At 32.5% G+C, this 25,000-nt stretch overlaps 1 protein-coding gene across 6 annotated transcripts in view; it reads left to right on the forward strand.

Annotated features, from left to right (window-relative positions):
* LOC145265495 (paired box protein Pax-6-like) overlaps positions 1–25,000 on the forward strand; it is a 1,005,138-nt gene that overhangs the window by 437,662 nt on the left and 542,476 nt on the right. For all 6 annotated transcript variants that reach the window (XM_080121382.1, XM_080121379.1, XM_080121386.1 and 3 more), the window contains one exon: positions 8,800–9,510. In XM_080121382.1, the coding sequence (XP_079977508.1) occupies positions 9,498–9,510 (13 nt within the window). In that variant the 5' untranslated portion in view covers positions 8,800–9,497. The remainder of the gene's footprint in view (positions 1–8,799; positions 9,511–25,000) is intronic.

Raw genomic sequence — 25,000 nt, forward strand, 5'->3', positions numbered from 1 at the left:
GATTATTCTTTCTTTAAACGCATTTTTTACATAGTTATAACCACTTATCAAGGCTCAGAGACCACTCGAGGATAATGGTTAAAAGTATACAGTTTGTCAATTGCACAATATAGTAATCATTAGTAATGGAAATTCGGTAAATTTGTAAACTTAAGTGGAACGACTTATCAAGAACTTGTTTATGTTGGACTTAAAGACAACCATATTGTAATCAGCTGGAAAGCGGGGAAACGGAAGACAATTCCACAGGCGTGCAGTTCTAAGAAAGCAGTTTTGTTCATGGAATCTACGTTTAGATTTAGACACAGATAAAGAGTGGGGATAATTTTTGATAATGCTTTCAGCTAGACGAGTGTTTCTTGCGAAAGTTTGGCGAGGGGGGGCCATAGTGCTCAGTCGAGCACTTGCCATGAAAATAACGATACATCAGAGACAAACTCGCAACATCTCTTCTGTAAGATAGAGGTTGCAGGGAAGAGAAAAGGGCATCTCCTACGAGGTTACGAAGTCTATTTTGAACGCTATCAAGGCAGGACAAGTCCTTTCTAGCACCTCCTTCCCAGATGTGGCAACAGTACTCCATCCTTAGACGTACATGGCTCTTATATAGGTAGAGAATTGCATCAGTAGTGAGATATCTACTGGATCGATAGAAGGATATTCTTACTTATAGAAGACATTCCGATAGAAAACCTATCGAGTAATACTGCCAGGCACATGAAGTATCATTGTGTGAAATTTCATAAAAATCGGCCCAGCCTTTTTTGAGTCCATGGGGAACGAACTTCCACACACAGACAAACAAAGTTCCTTTTATATTTTAGCAGAAATAGAGGTATATCTTTGACACCTATAAAATTCTAATATATCATCTTTCACAAAATTGGTGTGTGTATATATTTCTAGATCTATTTCAAATTTGTTGACTCCGTTCACCTTCATTGACAAACAAGCACTTGCCAAATTCTTTTTGTAATTCAAACTGTTTATCTCCGCAACTATTAGCTGCTTAGTCGAGAAATGAAGCAACCAATGCGATTGTCAACGCTGTAAAATCTTTACTATCAGTTTAATTGTTTGTTATTTTTTGTATGTTTTCAACGCGTTTTATTACCCCCATAAAGACCTGTCCGCCTCTTCCACACGTAACCTAGACCACGTTTTACAAGGCGTTTCTTTATCCAGTCTCTAAATTCTATTAATTGCTTTTAAAGACACCAACTAAACCCTTCTTGATATCCAGCGTCTTTTTTTCGACCACAACACGTGTTCCCTTACGGCCGTCGCGCGTGCGCGATAGACGGACTGTTTAGGATTAAGAAAAATAGAGACGCGAAGTTTGTGGTGGTGAAATTAGAATGGGGGACGGTGTTCTAATCCAAAGTTTATAAAAAAAAAAAAAAAAAAAAGGCTTATTCACTTTTTCGCCGCTAATGCCTGAGTTTTATTTATTTATTTATTGACAGAAGATTTGTTACGGAGTAAAAAAAAAAAAAAAAGAAAAAGAAAAGAATGTGGGCAAACCCCCCGGAGATATTACGAAAACCACGGGGTCAACTTTTTTTCCCAACAAGATTTTATTCATTTATTGATTGTCGGACTGACTTCCTCATCTTGGTTTTTAGTCACAACGTTTCGGCCGTTTTGCCCTCCGGCCTTCATCAGGTGTTTTGTATCGAACTGGGGAACCGTTTGTTAGGAGTCTCGAACCCAACCCTTTATTATTATTACGGGGGTACCATGTTCGGACTTCAGCTAGGCTCTGGGACATAGTTGCTGATTCTCTGTTTTGAATGTTACTTTTCACTGCCTTCGTTCAGTGTCCTAGTGACATATGGCCGAGTGGTCCTAGACGTTGTATCAACGTTTAGTTACCCAAAGGTGCTGAGTTCAATCCTAAACGAAGGCAGTGAAAAGTAACTTTCAAAATAGAGAATCAGCAACTATGTACCAGAGGCTAGCTAGAGTCCGAACACGGTACGCCCGTAATAATAATAATAAAGGGTTGGGTTCGAGACTCCTAACAAACAGTTTCCCAGTCCGATACAAAACACCTGATGAAGGCCGGAGGGCAAAACAGCCGAAACGTTGTGACAATAACCACCAAGATGAGGAAGTCAGTCTGACAATCTCAATAAATGAAAGCACCTCATCTCAAAAATACAGACAATTACAAAATTTTATTCATGGATATTAAATTTTAGTGTTAAGGATGACAGAATAACATCTGTTTCCTCTATCTTGTTAGTTTCTTTTCTGTTTTTCAGTTCTACTTATTTTGTTGTTGTCTTTTAATTCTAACTATTTTTTAAATTCTAACAATTGTCATTTTTTTTATTCTAAGTATTTCTCCAATTCTTACAAGTTTTTTTTTTTAATTCTAATAAGTTTTTTTTAATTCTAATAATTTTTTTTATTCTAATAAGTTTTTTTAATTCTAATAAGTTTTTTTAATTCTAATAAGTTTTTTTTAATTCTAACAATTTTATTTTTTATTCTAACAGTTTTATTTTTTTATTATAATATTTTTTTTTCAACTCTAACTACATTTTTTTATTCTTATTTTTCAATTCTAACTATTTTGTTGTTTTTAAGAATTCTGGACTTTTTTCAATTCCAAGTATTTTTTTAAATTCTAACAATTTTCTTTGTTTTCGACTCGACTTATTTTGTTTTGCTTTTTTTTATTCTGACAATTTTTTCAATCCTAACATTTTTTAATCCTAACAATTTTTCTTAATCCTAACAGTTTTTTTTTAATCCCAACAATTATTTTAATCCTAACAGTTTCTTTTTAATCCTAACAGTTTTTTTTAATCCTAACAATTTCATGTTCTTACAATTCTATTTTGTTTTTTCTATTTAATTTTTAAAATTCTAACAATTTAATTAATTTATTTATCATTATTATTATTATTATTATTTTATTTTTTATTTTTATTTATTTTATTTTATTTTTTTGCAATTCTACCTATTTTGTTGTTGTTTTTTTCAATTCAACTTGTGTAGGTTTTAAATTTTTTTTTAGAAGGGATTCGCCATTTATCAAACCCCGAAGACCACACGAGGATAATTAATGAGTCTAGGATAGTCATCGGAACAAAAGTATAGCAACCTTAAATGGGAAAATCGGGTATAACTTGATGATTAAGGGGACGGCTCAACACAAGTTGGGTAACATGGAGTTGAGGATAACCATATTGTAGTCAACAGGAAAACTGCGTTTAGATTTAGGCACACATAGAGTGGGTTGATAGTGGTTTTAGGTAGACGAGTGTTTTTTGTAAAAGTTTCGCAAGAGGAGATTAATGCTTGAAGCATGGCAAAGCATGGCAAAGCATTTCCATGAAAATCATTATAGAGCATAGATAAGCTCACACCATCTTTTTTGGAGGAAGGAGGCTGAATGGGAAGAGAAGCGGACACCGTTTACTGGAATTCAAAGCGGATTTTGAACTCTCTCAAGACAGGATAGGTTGCTGCGAACAACTTCTGTCCAGATGAGGCAACAGTACTCTATTTTACTTCTATTTTTCCGGCGATCTGGGCAATGTTTTTGATGTAGGTCCGTCCCAGAAGTTTGTCAGAACATGATCGTTCACCAAGAGGGCTATTTATTTTAATTGGGACAAGATAGTGGTTAGAACGTTGATGATGGGAAGAGAGAAGTGTGATTTTATATGCATTAAAATTAACCAGCAGTCTTTTACCCTATTGCAACTCGTGCGCAATGTTAGAAGAGAGTGTGTGTGTGTGTGTGTGTGTGTGTGTTTGAGAGAGAGTGTGTGTGAGAGAGAGAGAGATTGAAATGTTGCCATTAGAGGTAGTATCGTCTACGTAAATGTCTAATAATGATCCAAACATGTGGTGTGGAAGATCATTAATTAGAATCAGGAAGAGAGATGTGCCCAAGATGGGACTCTATGAGACGCCAGCGTTGATATAATGAGCTTTTGATTGTTGCCCGTCGACGACTACTCTTATAAACCTATCAGCGAGAAATGATTTGATAATTGAAAAGACATTTCCAGACATTGCGTAGCTGGAAATCTTGTGAAGTAGACCTTTCGGAAACAGATTCTTTAATACTATCATGTCAGCAAATCAGCTATAGAACTGGCAGGACGGAAACCATATTGCACGTCACTACGTAGGTTATTTATACTGAGGTGATTGACTACTTCTCTGTCTATCACAGATTCCAGCAATTTACCCATAACCCAGAGAACAGGGACTGGTCTGTACTGAAAGCCAGGTCACCGATCTCTATGATTTCTACATAGAAAAAATACGGGACAGATTGATGAAGTTTTCCAAGGTGTTGGGAATCATTTCTCCTTAAGGCAAGATTTAAACAGCTTTGTAAATACGATAGATATTTCAGTTGAAGCTTACTAAACAACATCATGGCCAGTTACTCACTGGAATCAAGGTTTTAGATATGTTTGACAACATCACGCACACATATATGCATATCGCATAGCGTGTTTTCAAGAACTGGAAGATATCGAGGTTCGGTGGCCCCGATTGCAAAAAGTAGATTTTGTTGCAAATTTCTCAGCCAAAAAAAAATAGCTTTGTCAAATGCTGATGAAATTGAGTCAATTGATGATGGTTGGAATATAGGGCATACTTCTGTTCAGGCTCCTGTTTTTGCATTCGCCAAAACTCGTGGGAACCAAGTCGCTTCTCAGCTACATTAGATTTGAGACACAGAGCATACCACACTGTCGAGGGGTTTTTTTTAATTGCTCTTTTGCAGTAAATGTAGGCAGTCTTAAAAGCGACTTTTGTTTCGTATGTATCCCGTTGAATGCACTGATAATATTTTCTTATGTAGTTTCTATGCGCAATGGCGGCGGCACATTTTCTAGTCAACCACGACTTGCTGTTAGGTATTCACTAATATTTCTTGGAAGGTATGAAACCTTTTATATCGGCAGTTAATCGGTCAATTAGGTTTGATACTTAAGAGGGAACGTTTATTTTGTTCAACATTGAACACAAGGGTATATGTGATATAAATGTTCTGAAACAGTCATAGTCAATCACATCGCTATACTGTGCGATTGAGGTATATATTTTTTTTTCCTAGGAAGGGGAGTATTGCGCAAGCCTTTTCTAGTCTCACACAAAAACACGCGTTCACATTTCAAGCTATATTACTTGTCATATACATACGCGCCCACGTCCACACACGTACATATATTCACGTTCGCGTACATACATTCACGTGTATATGCACACATGCTAACGTACACACATGTACTCACACACGCGCACACGTACCCACACAAGGACAGCGTCACTTCCCCTTTCAAAGGAAATCCACACATGCGCAAAAGACTACCGGAAACAGCTATAAAAGAAAGAGCAATAAGCGGCCTCTCCCTTTTTAGGATCAATTCATTCAATTCGTTTCATTATTTTTTCTTGTAGCGAGTTAGGGTATTTATATATATCCTGGTCCGGGACAGGTACATCTGGGGACATATTTCGGTTTTATCTTTACTGGGACAACAGAATTATCAAAAGATCCCAATAGAGACAGAAGGTAGGGCGAACACAGTTCGGGGCAAGTTGTTTGTTCTTTGAATGGGCTAGCCATTCAACATTGAGAACTTTGAAGTAAATATTAACCGAGGAATGAAGCAAACAGAATGTGGTCACTTTTCTCCAAGATACGCTCAATGCTAGTACCCTTGCCTTCGGGCGAAAAACAAAGTGTAGTATCCCTTTTTCCGATGATTCTGCACTTCAATTTCCTGTTCTCTGTCAGTGGAGGAGAAATCCTTCACGACTTAGACAAATTTAATTGTTTTTCCTTTTACCACGTTAAAAAGCGACATCGGTGTCTAACTCAGCACTCGTGGGAAGGCAGAGACAACAGGTACTCTCACTGCTAGTAACTCTGCTGCTGTGAGCTTGATATTATGTAAATATGAACATGGTGTTTGATATTTCATATGGAAACCTATTGTTGTAATCGATTTCAACCATGAGCAGGGATTACCGATCTGTAAGTTGTGCGTTCGATATTTCATAGAAGCTCTTACGTTAAAGGTAACAGGTCTCCATTAGCAGATGAGGCATCGTAATAAAGAAATCAACAATAAAGAGCAAGTTTACGAATATGTTTAAAGAAAACATTTAAATGATGTACGCTAAAGCAGGGTTATATATATATATATATATATATATATATATATATATATATAACCCTGCTTTAGCGTACATCATATATATATATAAAGCGTACATCATATATATATATATATATATAAAGACTATTTATTCACATACAGAAGTATTGAACAATGTAGAGTGTGTTTGTGTACACACCTGTGTGTATAATGCAAGAATTAAAATGTCCGTTGTGCGTATATTGTTGTTGTATATACGTGTATGAAGGTGGAAGGTTTGGTGCGTGCATATATTTTTTGTGCATGCTATGTGTCTGGATGTTTGTGTGTGTGGTGATCACGAGAGTTCATTAAAATATGCGTTGAATGCTCATAGTGTATGCGAGAGTTAAGGGAAACACGTGCGTTTATTCTTACCTTGAGAAAGGTAAACCCCCTGTCGAGGCGTGTACAAAAAGCACATGTCTACATCGACGGCTACACGGGAAAGAGAAAGATAAATAAGAACAGAACAGGAAAGGGAACGACGCCTGTCGACCAAATCGGGAATCACAAGGGCAGATAACCGGTGCGTAATCGTGTGCGTCTGTGCGAAACCTATTGAATCGCATATCAGTTCAAAAAATGAATATTATCACTAATGCATCCAAATAGTCCACGTGCAAGACGAGCCCGATGTGAAGTTGAAGTATCTTTTAAATGCGAACTCATCTAGAGACACTGCCGCTTCTATTCTAGCTTAGTACAGGAATAATAGATTAGGTTTGGTCTCTTGTAAATAGATTTGCATCTCTTAGATGGTTGAAACGTAGATCCCTGATGTTGAGGAACTAGATCTGGTAGTAGGGTCTAAGTTGAAGATTGCAGTTGTGACTTAATCTTGTATATTGAGACTTGTCATGTTAGAAAATGGAGATATGTGAAAGAGGTTGGCAGAGTTTTTAGAGCAGGACAGAGATGGAAAAATAAAAGAGAAACAAGAAATGATTTTGCAGACCATGAAAAGGAAGAGCTGTAACACTTTCCGATTATATGTCATCGAGGGACCTCACAAGAAGCTACCACATGATTTAGAATCGATTCACAAAATGACAATGCAACAGCTCCAGTAACTTGTACCTGCTTATAGGATGGCCTTCTTGGGAATAAATCCAAACATCGGATCCCTGAAGATCAGGTGCAGAACATCAGTGCAGGTAGGACGTTCACCTGCAGCATCATTAGTGACTTGGCCACAAAAACAAGAATAGAAAGAGAGAAACAAAAAAAAAATATCTCAAAAGATTACTCACAAAAAAGACTACTGACAACTCTTTCTTCTCACTTTGTCAGAAATATCACTCATTGTAAACACGGACGAATGAGACAATATGCAAGAAGCGAGAGTTCACGAACTGACAAAAAAATTCCACATCCCGTTTCCTATTCTAAACCTAATCTGTTTTTTTTTCAATTCCACTTATTCATTTTTTTTAATTATACCCATTCAATTAGTTTTTTAATTCTCCGTTTATTTTTATTCAATTCTACCTGTTAAGTTTTTTTTTTAAATTCCGCGTATTAATTTTTTCTCCATTTTTTAAATTTCACTTATTCAGTTTTTTTTCAATTCAGATGTTTTTCCAATCCACCTATAAAGTTTTTCAATTCTACATACTATATATATATATATATATATATATATATATATATATATATATATATATATATAGTATCATTAAAACACGATAGTGTTGGAATGTATGGTTAAGTGGCAGATTTAGTCAATTCGAACTGCTTTAAAGCTTCACCTCTCACCTATCTTCGTACTAATTTTCAAACATTAGATCACCTTAAAGTTTACAGTAATAGATCACTTTCTCAGCTATATTGTGAAAAAAATGTCAATTTTCGTTCAGTAAAACAAAAGTTATTATAAATTTACTGGTGTTCAAAATCCTAATAATATGTAAGGATGTGAGCGACGTTTTTTATGATTTTTTGTCAGTTTTATGACAGGTTTCTATTGTAATATATATATATATATATATATATATATATATATATATATATATATAATTAACCATTAGACTGGAAATTTTTAATTCGACCGTTTTGGATTTTACCATTCTTGGATTTTTTACCCTTCACCGGACTAGACATTCATGTGAAATCTTTTTATCATTTTTCTTTTACCTCCTATTCCCCGTTACCTCGCCCTTTTTTTTTTTAACCCAGTAGTTTCATTAAATACTTTTACATGCAATATCCGATCCCGCATTTTGCTAATTCCTGCCCTCTGATGAGAAGGGGAGTATTTCTTCGAAACTCCGCGGATTAAGGAATATCCACTGATCTTGTGCTTCTTTTTTTAAAATTAAATATGTTTTTAACTCTTTTTCAAGATGTCTTTTAACATGTTTTATTAATCATTTGTTCATATATATATTTCAATTCTACTCTGTTTTCTTTTCAATTCTACCTGATCTAGAGTTTTTCGTGTAATTTTGAGCTGTTTTTCGTGTTATTTTAGCAATTTCTTTATTCTGTTTTAGGCGATTTCAGTCTTGAGACCTTTCTGTATTTTATACCTCTCCCCCCCTTTTTTTTGATTTTCAGATGTTTTTTTTATTAATAATCCTTATCTAATTTCTTGTTTATTTTTTTCTATTTTCAGAAACTGACGTTATCTGCCTTTTCCAGCTTGTCTATACCTGTATGTATTTTGGTATTATGAATACAGACACACGTGGAATCTAAGAAAAAAGAACAGACGTTTACCAATATTTCTAAAGGCTTTATCGTTTAGGACACAACTTTTCGACATACGTACATATATACACTCTATACACGTTTTAGCATTATTCGAAACCTTTTTAAACGAAACATTTTAAATATATACACATAGACAGAATTACATTGACAATTGAAATATTTTAATATATATATCACATAAACGTAAACCTTGAAGTAAATATATAGATATAGTAATAAACATTTTTTCAAGATTCGATGATTTTAAATCCAGATACTTGTATTTAATCGAATGTATTGGTGAAACCATTTTGAAAAGAAACGGATTTCCTTGCACAAATATTACTTTCGTATTTGTCTGTGATTAATGTGTTAGTATATATCGAAATGTTTTGAATATACGTACGTATATGGAATATATACTATCACTAATAATCAAGATTACAAAGTGAAACCAATTTTAACACAGAACATCTGCACCTTTCATAGCATCTAGTGAGACATATCGAATAATTGACAACTACAACATTGGAAAGAACTTCTCGAACTTATTGAGTATTTTTTCGTTTAAAACGGCCAACAAAAATAGTCAAACTGGCGAACGATACAATCGCAGAGAATATGCCGACCAAGGGTAAGTACATCAAAATGCTTCTTAATAAATTTGAACTTTCTTTACTGGAGCAATTCCGTATTGAATTAGGTTTTTTGTACAGTATTTTACATTAATAAAAATGTTGGGTAGATTCGTAAATGAGACACTGGTTAAATCATCTTACTGCCAACATCAGATTCAACAGTTTCTTGATCTATTTTCTTTTTTATTACTAAATGATTTTAAGTGAGGGATAAACTTCTTATATAAATTTAAGCGCTTCTACACTATTGGGACGAAATTTTGTAATCGTTGAATGGAGTTTTAAGATGATAAAAAAACACTGGTTTTTACTGATTTTTATTGTCAATTCTAATAAATTACAATAGTAGCTTCCAAATTATGCAGTCGAAATTACATGAATGTTACTGAATAATTAAAAAAAAACAGCTTCAATCGTGTAACCAGATAAAAAATTGCCGCTATTTTGTTTAAATTGAAACGATAAATTACCTCCCTTTTGAACTCTCTTGCGTATTTCGATCGTTTTTATCAAATTCTATTTTTTATTTTCTTTAATAAATAATTTTCTACTTTATTGATTGTAGTAATTTTTTATATAATCATTTTAAGAATACTAGAACTACGTAGACACCATTGTTTTTATGTAAAATTGAGTATTAGGAATTCCAAAATTTCGTTCTAATAGTGTAGAAGTGCCTACATTTGACGAAACCCGATGCTTTACTACTTGTCCATTTTAGGATTATTTAGTATTTTTTATTAACACACACGCCAAGGGTGAATGGCTGCCTGTAAGAATTAGAGCACAGATGCGTTTAAAAACTATACAAATGTTTTAAAAAAAATTATGTGAGAAATAATGTATGACAGATAATTTCTTCGAATATTTTGATAATTTTAAGAGAAAATGTTCGTGGAATGTTTTCCCTTATAAGTAAGAAAGAGTAATCTATAATATAAAGCTGAACGGTTGTGTGTGTGTCTGGTCATGAATAGGTTCCTATATGGTTGACTATTATAGAAAACTGATCACATATAATGATAGAAGATGTATCGAGACACAGGAATGGGTATATTTGATCTGGCATAATGATGATTCATTAAAATTGTGGGGTCTGCGTCCGCGCCTGGTCCACAAAGTATGGAAATAAAAAATAAAAAAATAAAAAACAACGTTTACAAGTGTTTTTGATATAGATGTACATAAGAATACTTTGATAAGTATGTTTTAACTTAAATAGGGATGGTATAATAAAATTGTGGGGTCTGCGTGCGCGCCTGACCTCCATAGAATGGAAATAGGCACCCACTTTAATAAAGACTTTTCATATATATCTGCGTAAGTGTACTTTGATAATTATGTTTCAGTTTTAAGAAATATGGTATAATAAAACTATGGGGTGTTCGTTCGCGCCTGACCTCCATAGAATGAAAATATGTCACAAAGTTTAACAATTTTTTTTTTTAATATAGATCCACAGAATATTGTGATAAGTGTTTTAGTGTGAACAGGTATGGTATAATAAATTATGGGGTTTATGTATTTTATTTTTACTTTCATCATATTTTGCTTTGGTTTTGCTACCCCCAAATTCGAAGTTATCTCTTTACAACCCTTCCTTTTCATAACCTATCATACTTTCATAAATCAGAGTCCATTTTCTGTAGGCTGTTTTTGAACCCAGTCAATGACGTGTACTTTTGCTAGTAATATATAAGAACTATTGGATTAAAATTCTGTAAATTAAATTTTACTATTTATTTTTAGACAAGGAGTCAACGAAAATAAATATTTTTCTTTATTCCATGGAGCTTCAGTGAATGGATTATATCCGCAGAGAAAACGTATTTAGCAAACTGAAGTTCATATGTAATCTATACTTATAGACTGTATATGAATTTCACTTTGCTAAATACATTTTCTCTAAAGATATGAGAAATTCGTTGAAACTCTATGGAATAAGGAAAGATCTTTATTTTCTTTGCACTCCTTGTTGAGAAATAAATTGTTATAAAATTTAATTAATGGAATTGAAATTAAATTTTTCTTATAATATTGCTCTATCTTGGGTATTGAGCTTCTCCTTCTGATCATGAATGCCATCTATATATCAAACTAAGACTTATTAACTTGCAATTGAAAGGTGTATTTAATTAAAATTGAGATTATAAACTTGCTATCTATTTATATATATATATATATATATATATATATATATATATATATATATATATATATATGAGCAAACAGTTAATGAAATATGTTAAAAAACACTTTGATTGAGTTAAAAACATATTTATTTTGAAAAGGAAACACTAGATAAATGGATAGTCCTTAATCCGCGGAGTTTTGAAGAAATACTCTCCTTCTCATCAGAGGGTAGGAATTAGCAAAATGCAGGATCGGATTTTGCATGCAGAAACCAGACTATCCATTAATGTGTAATCACCTTTTTCTTTACCATATTCCCTCTGCTTAACTTATTTTGTTTTCAAGTAAGATCTTTGACTTACTTGTTGTTTCATCAAATACTTTTGCATGCAAAATCCGATCCTGCATTTTGCTAATTCCTACCCTCTGATGAGAAGGAAAGTATTTCCTCGAAACTCCGCGGATTAAGGACTATCAATTTATCTAGTGTTTCCTTTTCAAATTAAATATTTTTTAAACTCATTTCAAAGTTTTTTTTTAACATATTTCATTAACTGTTTGCTCATATTATAAGCTCTATTTCCTATTTGGTATTATCGAGCTTTTATATCTGGCTGAGATAAGTTTATAAATATTAATTCTTTAATATTTATAATATACTTTAATTTTACCATCTTGGATCATTTTGGTAAATTCAATTGTAATTTTCATTATATATATATATATATATATATATATATATATATATATATATATATATATATTGCAGAGAGTTAGATGCAAATAAAAAATGTGCAATAAATAATATCAACATTTATATAACTCACTATGTCTATCCGTCTGTCTCTGTTTTTATCAAATCGCATCTCGTCTGAGATGTGAAGTCGCGGATCAACGCAAGGCGGGTCAAATGATTGTTTTTTTATGATCATTCTTTTGAGATTTTAGCTGGTACAAATAGCTGATAAGGGTTAATATTGAAAAATTAAACTTGGTAGACATAAGTCGTCTTAAAATACTCTTGTACACATGCGTAAATATACGTTTGTACATTAAAGCCTGCTTAATTTTTAACCATTTCTTATTCTTCTGACGATAACTCTAACGATAACGACTGTTAAATGTTTTGATTTCGATTATAGCTGATGGTACTCGTGTCATATTTAAAAACTTTGGAAATCACTACTGTATATTAGGTACAATATAATGCCTAATATAAATAAGTTTTATAATAATAAATACGAAATCTGCATTAATTAATCTATAATATAAATCTCACCTGTCTGTTTAAATGTTTGTATGTCTGTCTAAAACTTTCGACAGAGGCGACAGATTTTCACAAGATCAGTATTGTTTTAAAGCTCGACCCTACGGACGACAAATATCGAAAATTGGCTAAAAACATTTTCTTCACTCTTAACTGAACACTTTTCTATAGAGAGGGGTCTATTTTTCGCCGATATTTTTGAAAGTCATCCTCTCTTTTGAATTGACTAGCCTTAATTTAAGCCTACGTCCCTTCTAGTTCAGCGATGGACGCCACAACAAAGACGTCAGGCTTTTTCACGTTTTTTTCTTCCTTTTCGGTACGGATTCGAGCCTGCCTGCGTACTACCACATTCAAACACTCGGGAACGCCGGGCACCCAGTCTAGTCTATATATATATATATATATATATAAAAGCGAAAATGTGTGTATGTATGTGTGTTTGTTTGTATGTATGTGTGTTTGTGTGTCCGCTAAAATTTTTCGACAGACACGAAGAAAATTCACAAACTCGGTATCAAATTTAAGCCCCATCCTCCGCTCGAAAAATATCGAAAAATTGGCCAAAAACGTTCATTTTTTCATCCCGAAATCGACAATTTTCGACAGAGGGGGTCAGCAAAAACGGTCCTCTCGTGACGACGACTGGTTCTATGCATGCGTCAGATGACGTAATGACCTGATTTACTTTAAATAGTTAAATAACTGACTAAATTTCATGTACGTCGCGTTAGCTCAGTTGGTTAGCGCGTTGGTTCTTTATCTAAACGTTTTGGGTTCGAATCGTGGTGTGAGATGTCTTTTTTTTCGATTTTTTAAATTTAAATATTAAACCAATGTTATTTAAGCCATTTTTCACGTAACGTTCGTTTTTCTGTTTTTTTTTTTTTTTTTTTTTTTTTTTTTACTTCGCTTATCCACCCCCGACCACACATCCAAAAACACCCGGGTACCCACCGATTTTTTAAATTATAATATCGAAACAGGCTTATTTAAGCCATTTTTAACGTGTTCGTTTTTGTTTTCTTTTTTGTTTTTTCGATTTTTACATTTAACATCGTTCGTTTGCCTTACGTTAGTTTTTTTGTGTTTTTTTTCGATGTTTTGAGTCCCCCGCCCGCTTAAGTTTTCACGTTCGTTTTTATGTTTTCTTTTTTTACTTCGGTTATAACAAACAAACCTGCTCATTGACCTCATTTGCTGAATAGCTTCCGTCGTCGTCGTCATCGTCGTCGTAACGCTCGACGACTTCCGTGCGCGCACCTATCAATATGGTTTTTACTTAAATAAATTCAAACATCTTTCAGTAACTCATTGTGGCTGGCCGATTTTATTTTCAAACTTCGCCTCAGGGCTTCGGGTTCGATCCTACCCCCGGTTTCTTTTTTTATTTAACAGAACACACACCTCCAAACACCCGGGCAACGCCGGGTAGTCCCGCTAGTATAGTATAAGAGGTGAATGTAGTTAGCTTGAAGCATTATATAGTATGTATTTAAATGTAATGTGTAGAAGGCAGTACAATGCAGAGGTTACAGAATGACACAAACTAAAGCAGATGAAGCAAAGTTTTATTAAAACAACTACAAATGCATGTGTATATATTTATATTTCGTACACACATTTTATTTATTCTGTAAAGCGTTTTTAAACCAAAGGCAAATACATATCTCATGAAGTGATTTTCTCGAAATATTATAGAACACGGATATTCCATCAGACCAGCTGGCGCAGGTAATTACGGTACAAATATGAATAAAATGTTCGTATCAAATATATAAATATATGCATAAAATTATGCTTTATCTGATTCAGTCTGTGTTTTTCCATTACCTCTGCACTGTACGGCCTTCTATATATCCCATTTAATTAAAATATTATATTTAAGCGTATTTTATGATCGGGCGCCGCCGGGCACTTTGCCAGTTAATCATAAAATTGAATTCACCTCTGTATAGGCGACACTCTCTATCCTTATCTCTACTGTTATACAAAAGTCATTGTGCGTGTGAGTTCCTTCCTGAGCCTATCTTTTACAAAATTCACACAAAACTAATTTAAATATCTGGTAATGTTCTTAGATTTTTTTGTACAGACATTAATTGGATAAGTATCAGAAATTGACAAAAAATCCAATCTTAGAAATGGATCTTCTCTCTTAGTGATAAAACAAATATAATAATTCTTACATGAAAATATTTTACGTTAAACCAAGCAAGGGGGATAATAAAATTTTAGCAAATTATTTTTCCTTAAAAAAATTTTTTATTACAATTTAGAGATATAGCTTAGAGGTAGATCATTCGACGCCACGTCGAATGATCTCCCGTTCAAGCTCGGCCATACGTCAGCATTTTATTTAAATGTTTTCTTCTTGGTTCACTTTCCGATAAAAGAGGAAATGCCATTTAAAATCGCTGCAAATCATTTCTTCGTTTGCATATTTTAATACTAATCATTAATCGGAAGTGACTTTTCCGGGGCATTCATTGTCAAGCCGAAATATCAGCTAAGGTGATAATGTAAATAAGCACAGATGGAATTTTATGAATGGCATTTTCATTAGTATTCTTTTTTGTTTTGTTTTTGTTTTCAGTGAGTTATTCCACTGGGCAAATTATTCCTTGTAATATATATTAGCCAATATAGAATTGATTTTATAATAATGCATACGCAATCTGGAAGAATTAAAGTATCATGTTTAAGCGTATTGTACGACCGGGCAACGCCGGGCTACCAGTTAAAGGTAAAATAAAAGTAAACGAAACGAAAATGATCCACGCAAGAAAGTTCAATTGCTCAAATATATCTGTATTTGTTTTTCATTTACAGATGATGACTTTATCCTGCATTAACTAAAAGAAAATAAATTTGATTTAATATATTTGTATCTAAATTACATGCGCATTTATTTTTGCAGATTTATCGTTTTTTACTAACAAAAAAAAGCACAATTTAATCCGAAATAATTTATATCGCCATTATTATCTGTATTGCAAAAATACTCATATAAGTATGTATTTCTCGACTTGATAAGCGGTAAGAATCGCGGTCAGAGCAGAATGCAAAAAAAAAAAAAAAAAAAAAATTATCTATAGATAGTAAAAATGGTTTAATGTTATTATTAAATATTTATAAATAAGGAATCCTTCTGGGTTAAAATCCATTGACCATGACGTATGTAAAATTTAGAAATCACTGTAGAAATATATCAACCATACGAGGCCGCTCTGTCGTAAGATATGCTTGACTATGATATATTAATTCCTGCAGATTACGCATTTATTATTAATACCCATTACGCTATCAATTATTATATTGTACCTAATATATAGTAGTAATACCAAAAGCAACACAAAAATATGATTTCGGTACCATCAGCTAGAATCGAAACCAGAACAAACAATCTTTCAGCCACATTCGTAAGCCCCTGGGCCACGCTCATAGACATATAAATAATAATAAAAAATAACGTTCTTTTATCTATGAATGTGCATATGAAAAGTTATTGTCGACTACTCCTGCCAAACTTACTTTTATTGTTTTTTTTTTTTCGGCATCTTCACGGTAATGTTGCCAGCTAAAATCAAATCGAAAGTGTGCTACAAGTCCAAATACGTAATATATCAAATGTCAATTCGGTAGATCAAATATATAGAAAGGAGTTTGGTAGTCTTTTCGCACACACACAAGCTGACAAGGTCACTTATATATATATACATACACGTGTGCTGGAACGTTTTCATCTTAAATTCTACACAATTATGCAGAATGTAGAAACTATGCAACAATAGAATTCAGCGTTATAGTGAAATAAAACCAATAAGCGAATAAGAAAAAAAAAGGAATAAGTAATTAACGCTCGTTTACAAAAGAATATGCAGATCATTTAATCTTTATGTAATCGCTTCGTATCTATGATTGGGTATATTAAGAATTTCGTTTTAATAATTTTTGTATAGAAAATGTAGGTTTTTAATATCAATGTCAGAGCGAGATAAGAAAACTAATCTTCCTAGGTAGCTAGTTTACGGTGAATAAGCGAAAGCAAAACCAGGTAGCAACCGAATTCAACATGAGGTGTTTATTTCGCTTATTCATCATAATGTTGACATATTTCCACGTGTTTTTCTCAAGGTTATACGCGTAATACAAAATGGATTTTAAATTGAAACGATTTCTCATTAAATTATATTTCGCTAAACAAATTATAACACACGCATTAAACTATAAATATAATTTAATGCCTCCATAGAAATTTTACTGCTCTAGCCGCGATCTTTAACATTTACCTAAATCTCTATATCACTAACACGTTGTTTGATTTACTAACTTATTATTTATTGAATTTAAAAAAAAAACTGCAATAGTGTAAAGTGATAAAATGGATTTGTTTATAATTCTTTGTTAATATTTTATTTACTTACAATATTAAATCAACCAGAATGCATTTCGGTTTCTTCATACACGTGTAAAACATTCCAATCAAATCTTAATAGTTGAATATAATTTTGGGGAGAATTTAAAGAGTCGAGAAAAAAAATTACTAACATTTTCAGAAAATTAAGATTTAAAGTTCCTGGGATTATTTGTCTCTTCCAAATAATATATATATATATATATATATATATATATATATATATATATATATATATATATATATATATATATATATATATATATATATAAGTAATGTGATTTATAATTTAAAAATTAAAAAAAAAATTTTTTTAATTTAAAAATCAAATTTTAATTAAATTAAAAATCAGTTTCATAAGAAGGAACAACAACAAAGTCAATTATCTGTACGATCGTTTCGGAAATCCGTGCTTTTTATTTGTGGTATACATGAAGTCACGTAGAACAATTATACATAGTTTTTTTGGTAAGCACGGTCTCCTCATCAGCAAATTAAGGAGGATTTCTATTGAATTGAAAAGACACCAAAAATAAACCTAGCATTAAAAGTAAGGCAGATGAATCTTTTAGTTTTTCTTTTTTTGAAATCAGGAACTGTATTTAAAGTAGTCATTTAGATGTTTGCTATAGCTTTTTATTTTATTGCTAGGTTTATTTTTGGTGTCTTTTCAATTCAATAGAAATCCTCCTAAATTTGCTGATGAGGAGACCGTGCTTACAAAAAAAACTATGTATAATTGTTCTACGTGACTTCATGTATACCACAAATAAAAAGCACGGATTTCCGAAACGATCGTACAGATAATTGACTTTGTTGTTGTTCCTTCTTATGAAACTGATTTTTAATTTAATTAAAATTTGATCTTTAAATTTAAAAATTTTTTTTTAAATTTTTAAATTATAAATCACATTACTTAATATTGAATTAGCTCTAGGACATTTAACTATCGAGCTTATTATATATCTAAATTACAACGAGCATTTCCTGTATTTTAATTAAACTAGTAATTTCACTATTACATTAAAATACACTTAGCTCTTTAGACTATTATTCTAATCTCCTTTAAATTATATATATATATATATATATATATATATATATATATATATATATATATATATCAGTATGAAAAAATTATTTGGAAACTTCGGATTACTATTCGCATTTTTAGTACCATTTTCACAATGTTTAGGTCGATGTAATCACCGACCGTTTTCAGGTGTATCATGTCGCACTCAATAATGTTTTTGTCGAACTCGGGAATTTGGACGGAATTTGGAACGGAATCCTTTATTTACTTTACGGGTGTAACGTGCTCTTGTTCCGTCAGCCATGACTGGATAGAGGTGCTAAGTAATTCCCAATGTATTTTTCAGTCGCCCACACCGATAATTGAACCTTCAGGAGTTTGACTTTTTGCAATGGACTTTTCCAAGTACTCTAACCACTGCGCCAAAGGACCTTGCGGACACTAATAATAATAATCAATCCACTTCTCAAAAATTTAGAAACGGCATTACAAAATTATTTTATACTTTTGTTCTATTAATGTTTCGTAATTTTTCAGAAGATTGATTTTTCGTATTATTTGAATTCTTCGGTCTATTATTCTCACGTTTGTTGTTATTTTCACAACTTTTCGATCGATGTAACCTCCGAATTATTAAGGTTCATCTTATCGAACTTCGTGGAATCTTTTACGATCGCAAAAACTCTGGGCATAGTGGACAAACTACTTGGTAAAAATTAAATGGTAAGTTACACCTTTTAGGAAGTTGAAGGTCCAAATCTCAGTAAGGGTGGCACTCAAAATACAATTGCGAATCGCTTAGAATTTCTACCCAGTCATGGTTAACAGAAAGAGAGCATACAACAACCATGGATCAAATGAGAGGCTCCGTTCGAAATTCAGTGCACATCCCAGAGTTCGACAGAAAGGTGCTCGTGTTCAGCAAAATGGGTCTGTAGAAGATTGGAAGTTACCTTAACTGGAATGTTGTGAAAGTAACTCAAGATAGGAACAGTAGTCCGAAGAATGTAAGAAGAAATTTGTCGTATTAATAATTTTATAACATGCCGTTTGAAACAATGGTGAAGGTGTGTTTTAATGGGCCGAGGGAATGGGGTTCAATTTCCAAAGGCTAAAAAATCGTACTTGATTACTTTTGCCAAACAATCGGCATTGCAGTATATGGATAAGAGTTAAACAGATTAATTCCTACATCGTGATGTAGTAATCAATGGGAAGAAGCCTTCATGTCGCCCTCGACTATGTTAATTAGGCCACACTACTTTAGAAATAAAACGCCAAATAATTTATTCTTAAAATCCATGAGATAATGTATAAAATTTATGCTTCCTGCATAATTCCTTTAAAGAAACATTAAATTGTATTTTCATTCATCAACTTCTCTCCAAGAGTGGCGGCAACAATTTTAAGAATTTTTGTGAAATTTGCTGAAATGTTATTAGTGTGATTATGTATGAGTTCTACAGTGATAAGCCACTAACTTAATTCTAAAAGTGGAGCGCTATTCTTCGTGTGAACTGATTTGCTTTTGACAATAATTTATAAATGTAATCTTGAATGTATACCCCTTTATTCCTCAAATATACCACACGTACCCACTGCTCTACTTATTATAAATATTTCGCTTTGGAAACAATATAATCAACTTGTGCGCTCTCAATTTGTGTATTCTAACAAATTTTAATCCTTACACATATTTTCAACTCAATCAATTTACAACAATTTAATACCCTGGTATTTAATGGGTTAATTTAATGGCTAAACTGTACCAGTACAATCAAATTAATCTTTAAAACTATTTAAAAGTAAATAATGCTTTGGTAAAATAAAATCAGTTCGCATTACACGTGTAAATGTTTGGCTGGTTCTATCCTTTTAAATTAGTTGCTGAAAATTGTTTTCTACGGAAAAGTGGATAAGCAACATATGTTAGTAGAAATAAGAACACAAACACAGAATTTGAGCTGAACAAAGATATTTCAGTCGATTTCTTCGACCATATTCACTTGCTAAGGTGAAATACCTCGATTAAGATTGAATTTTTGTGTATCATCGATTCTATTAGCATGTAATCTAGCTTATCCAACTATACCATAAAATCAATTTTCATTTTGTGTGAAATTGTTATTTAATGTTTTCTCCCTAAAATATGAAGTATTAAGTTATGTGTATGTTCGCGATGGGCGAAAAAAAGGAAATCGTACCTGTCGAACTTAGTCTCATCACTTCCTATGAATGGCACTTGGACGTATAAAAAACGTTAGCAATACGAGAAACAAGAAAAGCAACAAAACAATTAGAAAAGAAAAGACTTGGTGGATAGAAACAAACGAACAATTTTAATAGGAAAAGAAAAAAGTAAAATTAGAGCCAAAATCTCAGTTATAAAGAAAGTGTTTTAACATTTACGAAAGATAGAAAAGAAAGAAATACAGACGGGTTGAAAAGGCTGATTTATTCACTGTTGTAATATGAGATTTCAACCGACGTATGTTTCTTTAGAAAGGTTGAAACACTTTAGCAAAATCGAAAAGAGTTCGTTCCCCTTGTTTGCAAGTTAAGCTTAAACTTTTTAATGTCGCCTTTTTTTAAAAATATTCTCTCGCGTAGATTAGTTGAAAATCTGCAGACAAAGGCTTCTTATAAAGATAAATAACATTCCAAGAATGTCCTTCTATAGCGAGGAATTTATTTCCGCATTTCCGCAGAAATACACATAATTCTTCGTATAATAACGTTCTCTGAAAGGGCAAGAAGTCCAGAAAATCACTTTCTAGTCCATTTTTTGAGTCCGGTCAAAATGGAAATATTCTTTTCTTTTGACTTAGCAAAATTGCATCTTGAGACGTATCCATTTTTTTTCAGGTCTTAGAAAAAATCTAGTTTGAAGTGATGGATACTTCCAATTCAATCTTTCCTAGTGAGAATGTTTCCCACGCGTGTCTTCTCTCATGCAAGCTCGTATTTTTTTTTTCGGAATATTTATCTAGCAAGTCCTCGACAGATCTCTAGGATTTCCTTGAAGAAGATTTCTCTCTGCGGGATACAAATGCATAAGGTAATTTCAACATTATAAATTTCGTCAGGTAACTTAGATGAGTTTATTTCAACATTTTAACAGTCTTTTTAGGCGCACATATGATAGCACGTCGACACATTCAAAGTGTCAAGTCCGAACTGCCAACTTTAGCTTGTATTTTACCACAAAATGCGGGAATGCGCGGATCAATCAACAGGCAGAAACCAGTCAGCTGACCAACAACTTCAATAGCAGTGAAGCAAACGCAAAAGAAAGAAGGAAAGAAGAAGAAAAAAAAAGAAGAAATATATCCCAAAATAAATTTCTACAAACCTTTTAAATCGTAACGGTTATATAGCATATTCATCACAATATAAGTCTTTGGCACAAATGCGCTTTACTTCGCCGGAAGCACTGTTTTTTTCTGTTTGTTTTCATTTCCGGTAAAGTGATGTTAGCAAAAAGGGAAGTCATTTCGCAATGGTTTTTTTTTTCTGAGTATTTTAAACTGAATCCTGCAATTCCTAAGTCTTATTTCATATAATTAAATAAATTTATCCTTTATCCAAAAAGTTACATAAAAGACATTCTATTCATTATACTATAGTCTAAACTGGACGAATAATGTTTTTTGCAATAATATTTTAAAATAATCATCTTAAAATATAGAAGGTTACATTTTATGTGTAAATTTTTAAAATTTATATTTTGAAATAGTGTCGGTAAATTAAAAAAAATAAAATAAAATGACCGATAATGCATGTTAACTTTTATTATACAGGGTCTCCGTAAAGTTACAAATAAATATTTTAATACAATGTCTGACTGTATTGTTAATATATTACAGGGTGTCTGTATAGTAACTTGTAAGACTGTATAGTAACTTTACGGACACCCTGTATATATCTGTGTATATGAATGTTTGTTTTTATACGTAATGTGTTAGTGTGTGTATGCGTGTATATGTGTGAAGGGCACTGATATACAGGGGCGCAGAACACCTTGCCATCCAATCATGGTGATCTTTAAATATGTGAGGTTTGTGACCGGGTTCTCGTGTCCAAAGCAGTTCTTGCTAACCACATCAAAGCGCACGATGATACGAGTTGCGTTGCTGTTAGTTTCTTCCAAACCAATGACCATCTTCAATGTCATGTTTGCTTGAGTGTGTGCAAGTCGCTGGCGGGACTGAAAAGTTATATTCGGACACATGAACATTCGGTGACTGAAAGAGTGGCACTCGTCTGAGGAGACGATTCAATCATATGCGTTGATACCTTTGTGTATATAAGTGCATGCATGTATATATGCATCTATGCCTGTGTATGCCCCTATTGCTCGTGAGTGAGTTGTCTCATTTAGTTTCATCTTTTATCCTATATTATTTTACATTATTTTATTTTTTATATATGTATATATATATATATATATATATATATATATATATATATATATATAAATTCCCGTTCACATACACCTTACATCTTACAGGATAAAGTTAGAACCCAGAATTAGATAGAATCGAGCAATTGCATCGACAACGGACAACGCCAGACCCAAAGTGGGTTTCGATGTACTGCATCTCATCAGTGACGTGCTCCGACTCATGAAGTGCGCAATGCTGACGACCTAACGATATGGGCCATGGCGCAATCTATTGACTATGCCTCGATTTTTTAAATTCTTATATTTTCAACCAGTTCTACATTCTACGATGTGACAAGCAACGCGTCATATATAACTAAGATAGTTACTGCTGGTATGCAGGCGGTAGATATCACATCTACAAACATTAACTGAAATTAGCCGACTCCCCAGACACGATTACGGAACAATCTTATTTTGTTGAGGGACATCACGTCCCTACGAAGGATGACCCGCTTTTTCTACATATATTATACATTAAGAGGAGATTATAGATAGATATATAAATTCCCGTTAACATACACCTTACAGGATAAAGTTAGAACCCAGAATTAGATAGAATCGAGCAATTGCATCGACAACGGACAACGCCATAATTGCTCGATTCTATCTAATTCTGGGTTCTAACTTTATCCTGTAAGGTGTAAGGTGTATGTGAACGGGACTTTATATATCTATCTATAATCTCCTCTTAATATATATATATATATATATATATATATATATATATATATATATACATGCGTACAATTATAATTATACATTAAATTATTAAACCATTACTTCTGATCAGTAAACCCTTCACTTATTTGAACTTTTCACATTTAAAATAAATAAATCTGAATTATCGTCTTTACTCAATTATATTCCTGCCTGGGTTCAATTGTCCTCAACTGACCTATATTTTTCTGTTCTAAAATCAAATTTAGAAAAATGATTCTCGATCTGCCTTCTTTCCATTGTTTCTTACTCTCCTAAACTATGTCCATCTGTCTTTCTTCCCTCATTTTTCGACTTCTTAATATTCTGTTTCCCTCTTCTCTGTTCTTTGATTTTCAATTTTCCTCTTTTTTACCACCCAATTTTTTGATTTCCATTTGAATCTCCACTCTAACACTTCAATTTGCCTTATCCGTTCCTTTAAAAAAAAGTTGTATATAAAAAAAAAACTGGAACTTCACTTCTCCATGATCAGATGGTATTTCTGGAAGCTTTCATTTTCCCTTGCCATTTATAATTCTCTTTTCTAATGGTTTACCAATGGATTTTCAATGGACTCATTACGGATTTATCCAGTTCTTGATTCATCAGTCTTTCTCATTTGATTTTTACCATATTCTTTTTCCCCCTTTTTCTCGTTTCTACTTTGTTAATCTCATTGACTCCCTATGAACTGCTACTAACTGTTAACTTTTTGAATCGGGACAAGATCAAAGTGTAGTATCTGTTCTTCAGATGCTGCACTTCTATTTCTTGTTCTCTTTCGGTGGAGGAGAAATCCTTCACGACTGAGACAATTTTTATTTTTGTACCTTTTCTCCACGTCAAAAAACGACCCTGGTGTCTAACTCTGTCCCGTGGGGAGGCATAGTAAATAGGTACAATATGATTAATTTCATATTTGTAGATCCCTTTAATACATTAGCATAAAAGATTGTATATTTTGACACCCTCTCCTCTCTGATTAAGAAGGGTTTTCTTGTTTATTTGTACTCCTTGTCGAATAATTAAAATTTTATGACATTTTGTATAACTTCCTTACAGGGTTACAATGTTTTTTTTTAAAATGATGATTACATTTTCAATAACTATATATATATATATATATATATATATATATATATATATATATATATATATATATATATATACTAGCGAGGGGGAGCCTGGCTTTTATCGGTGATAAAATATACTTAACTATGATATTTTAATTTGTCCAGATTTCGTATATATTGTTATAGAATCGTAATTTCAAAAGTAAAAAAAAAGTATTTTAGTGCCATCAGATAGAATCGAAACCGAAGTCAAAACTCTAGCCTTCAAAGCTAGTGATCTTACCACTATAAAAACGTGACACACATATGATCTGCTAAAAATACACTAAGATGAATATACAAAATATATAATGATTTTTTTTTTTCAATTTTGATCTATTTTAACCTCTTAAAACTATTTAAACGGACTAGGAACAA

The sequence above is a fragment of the Euprymna scolopes genome, chromosome 40 (genome assembly GCF_053919585.1).
Source record: "Euprymna scolopes isolate OS-2025 chromosome 40, ASM5391958v1, whole genome shotgun sequence".
NCBI classification, from domain to species: Eukaryota; Metazoa; Mollusca; class Cephalopoda; order Sepiida; family Sepiolidae; genus Euprymna; species Euprymna scolopes.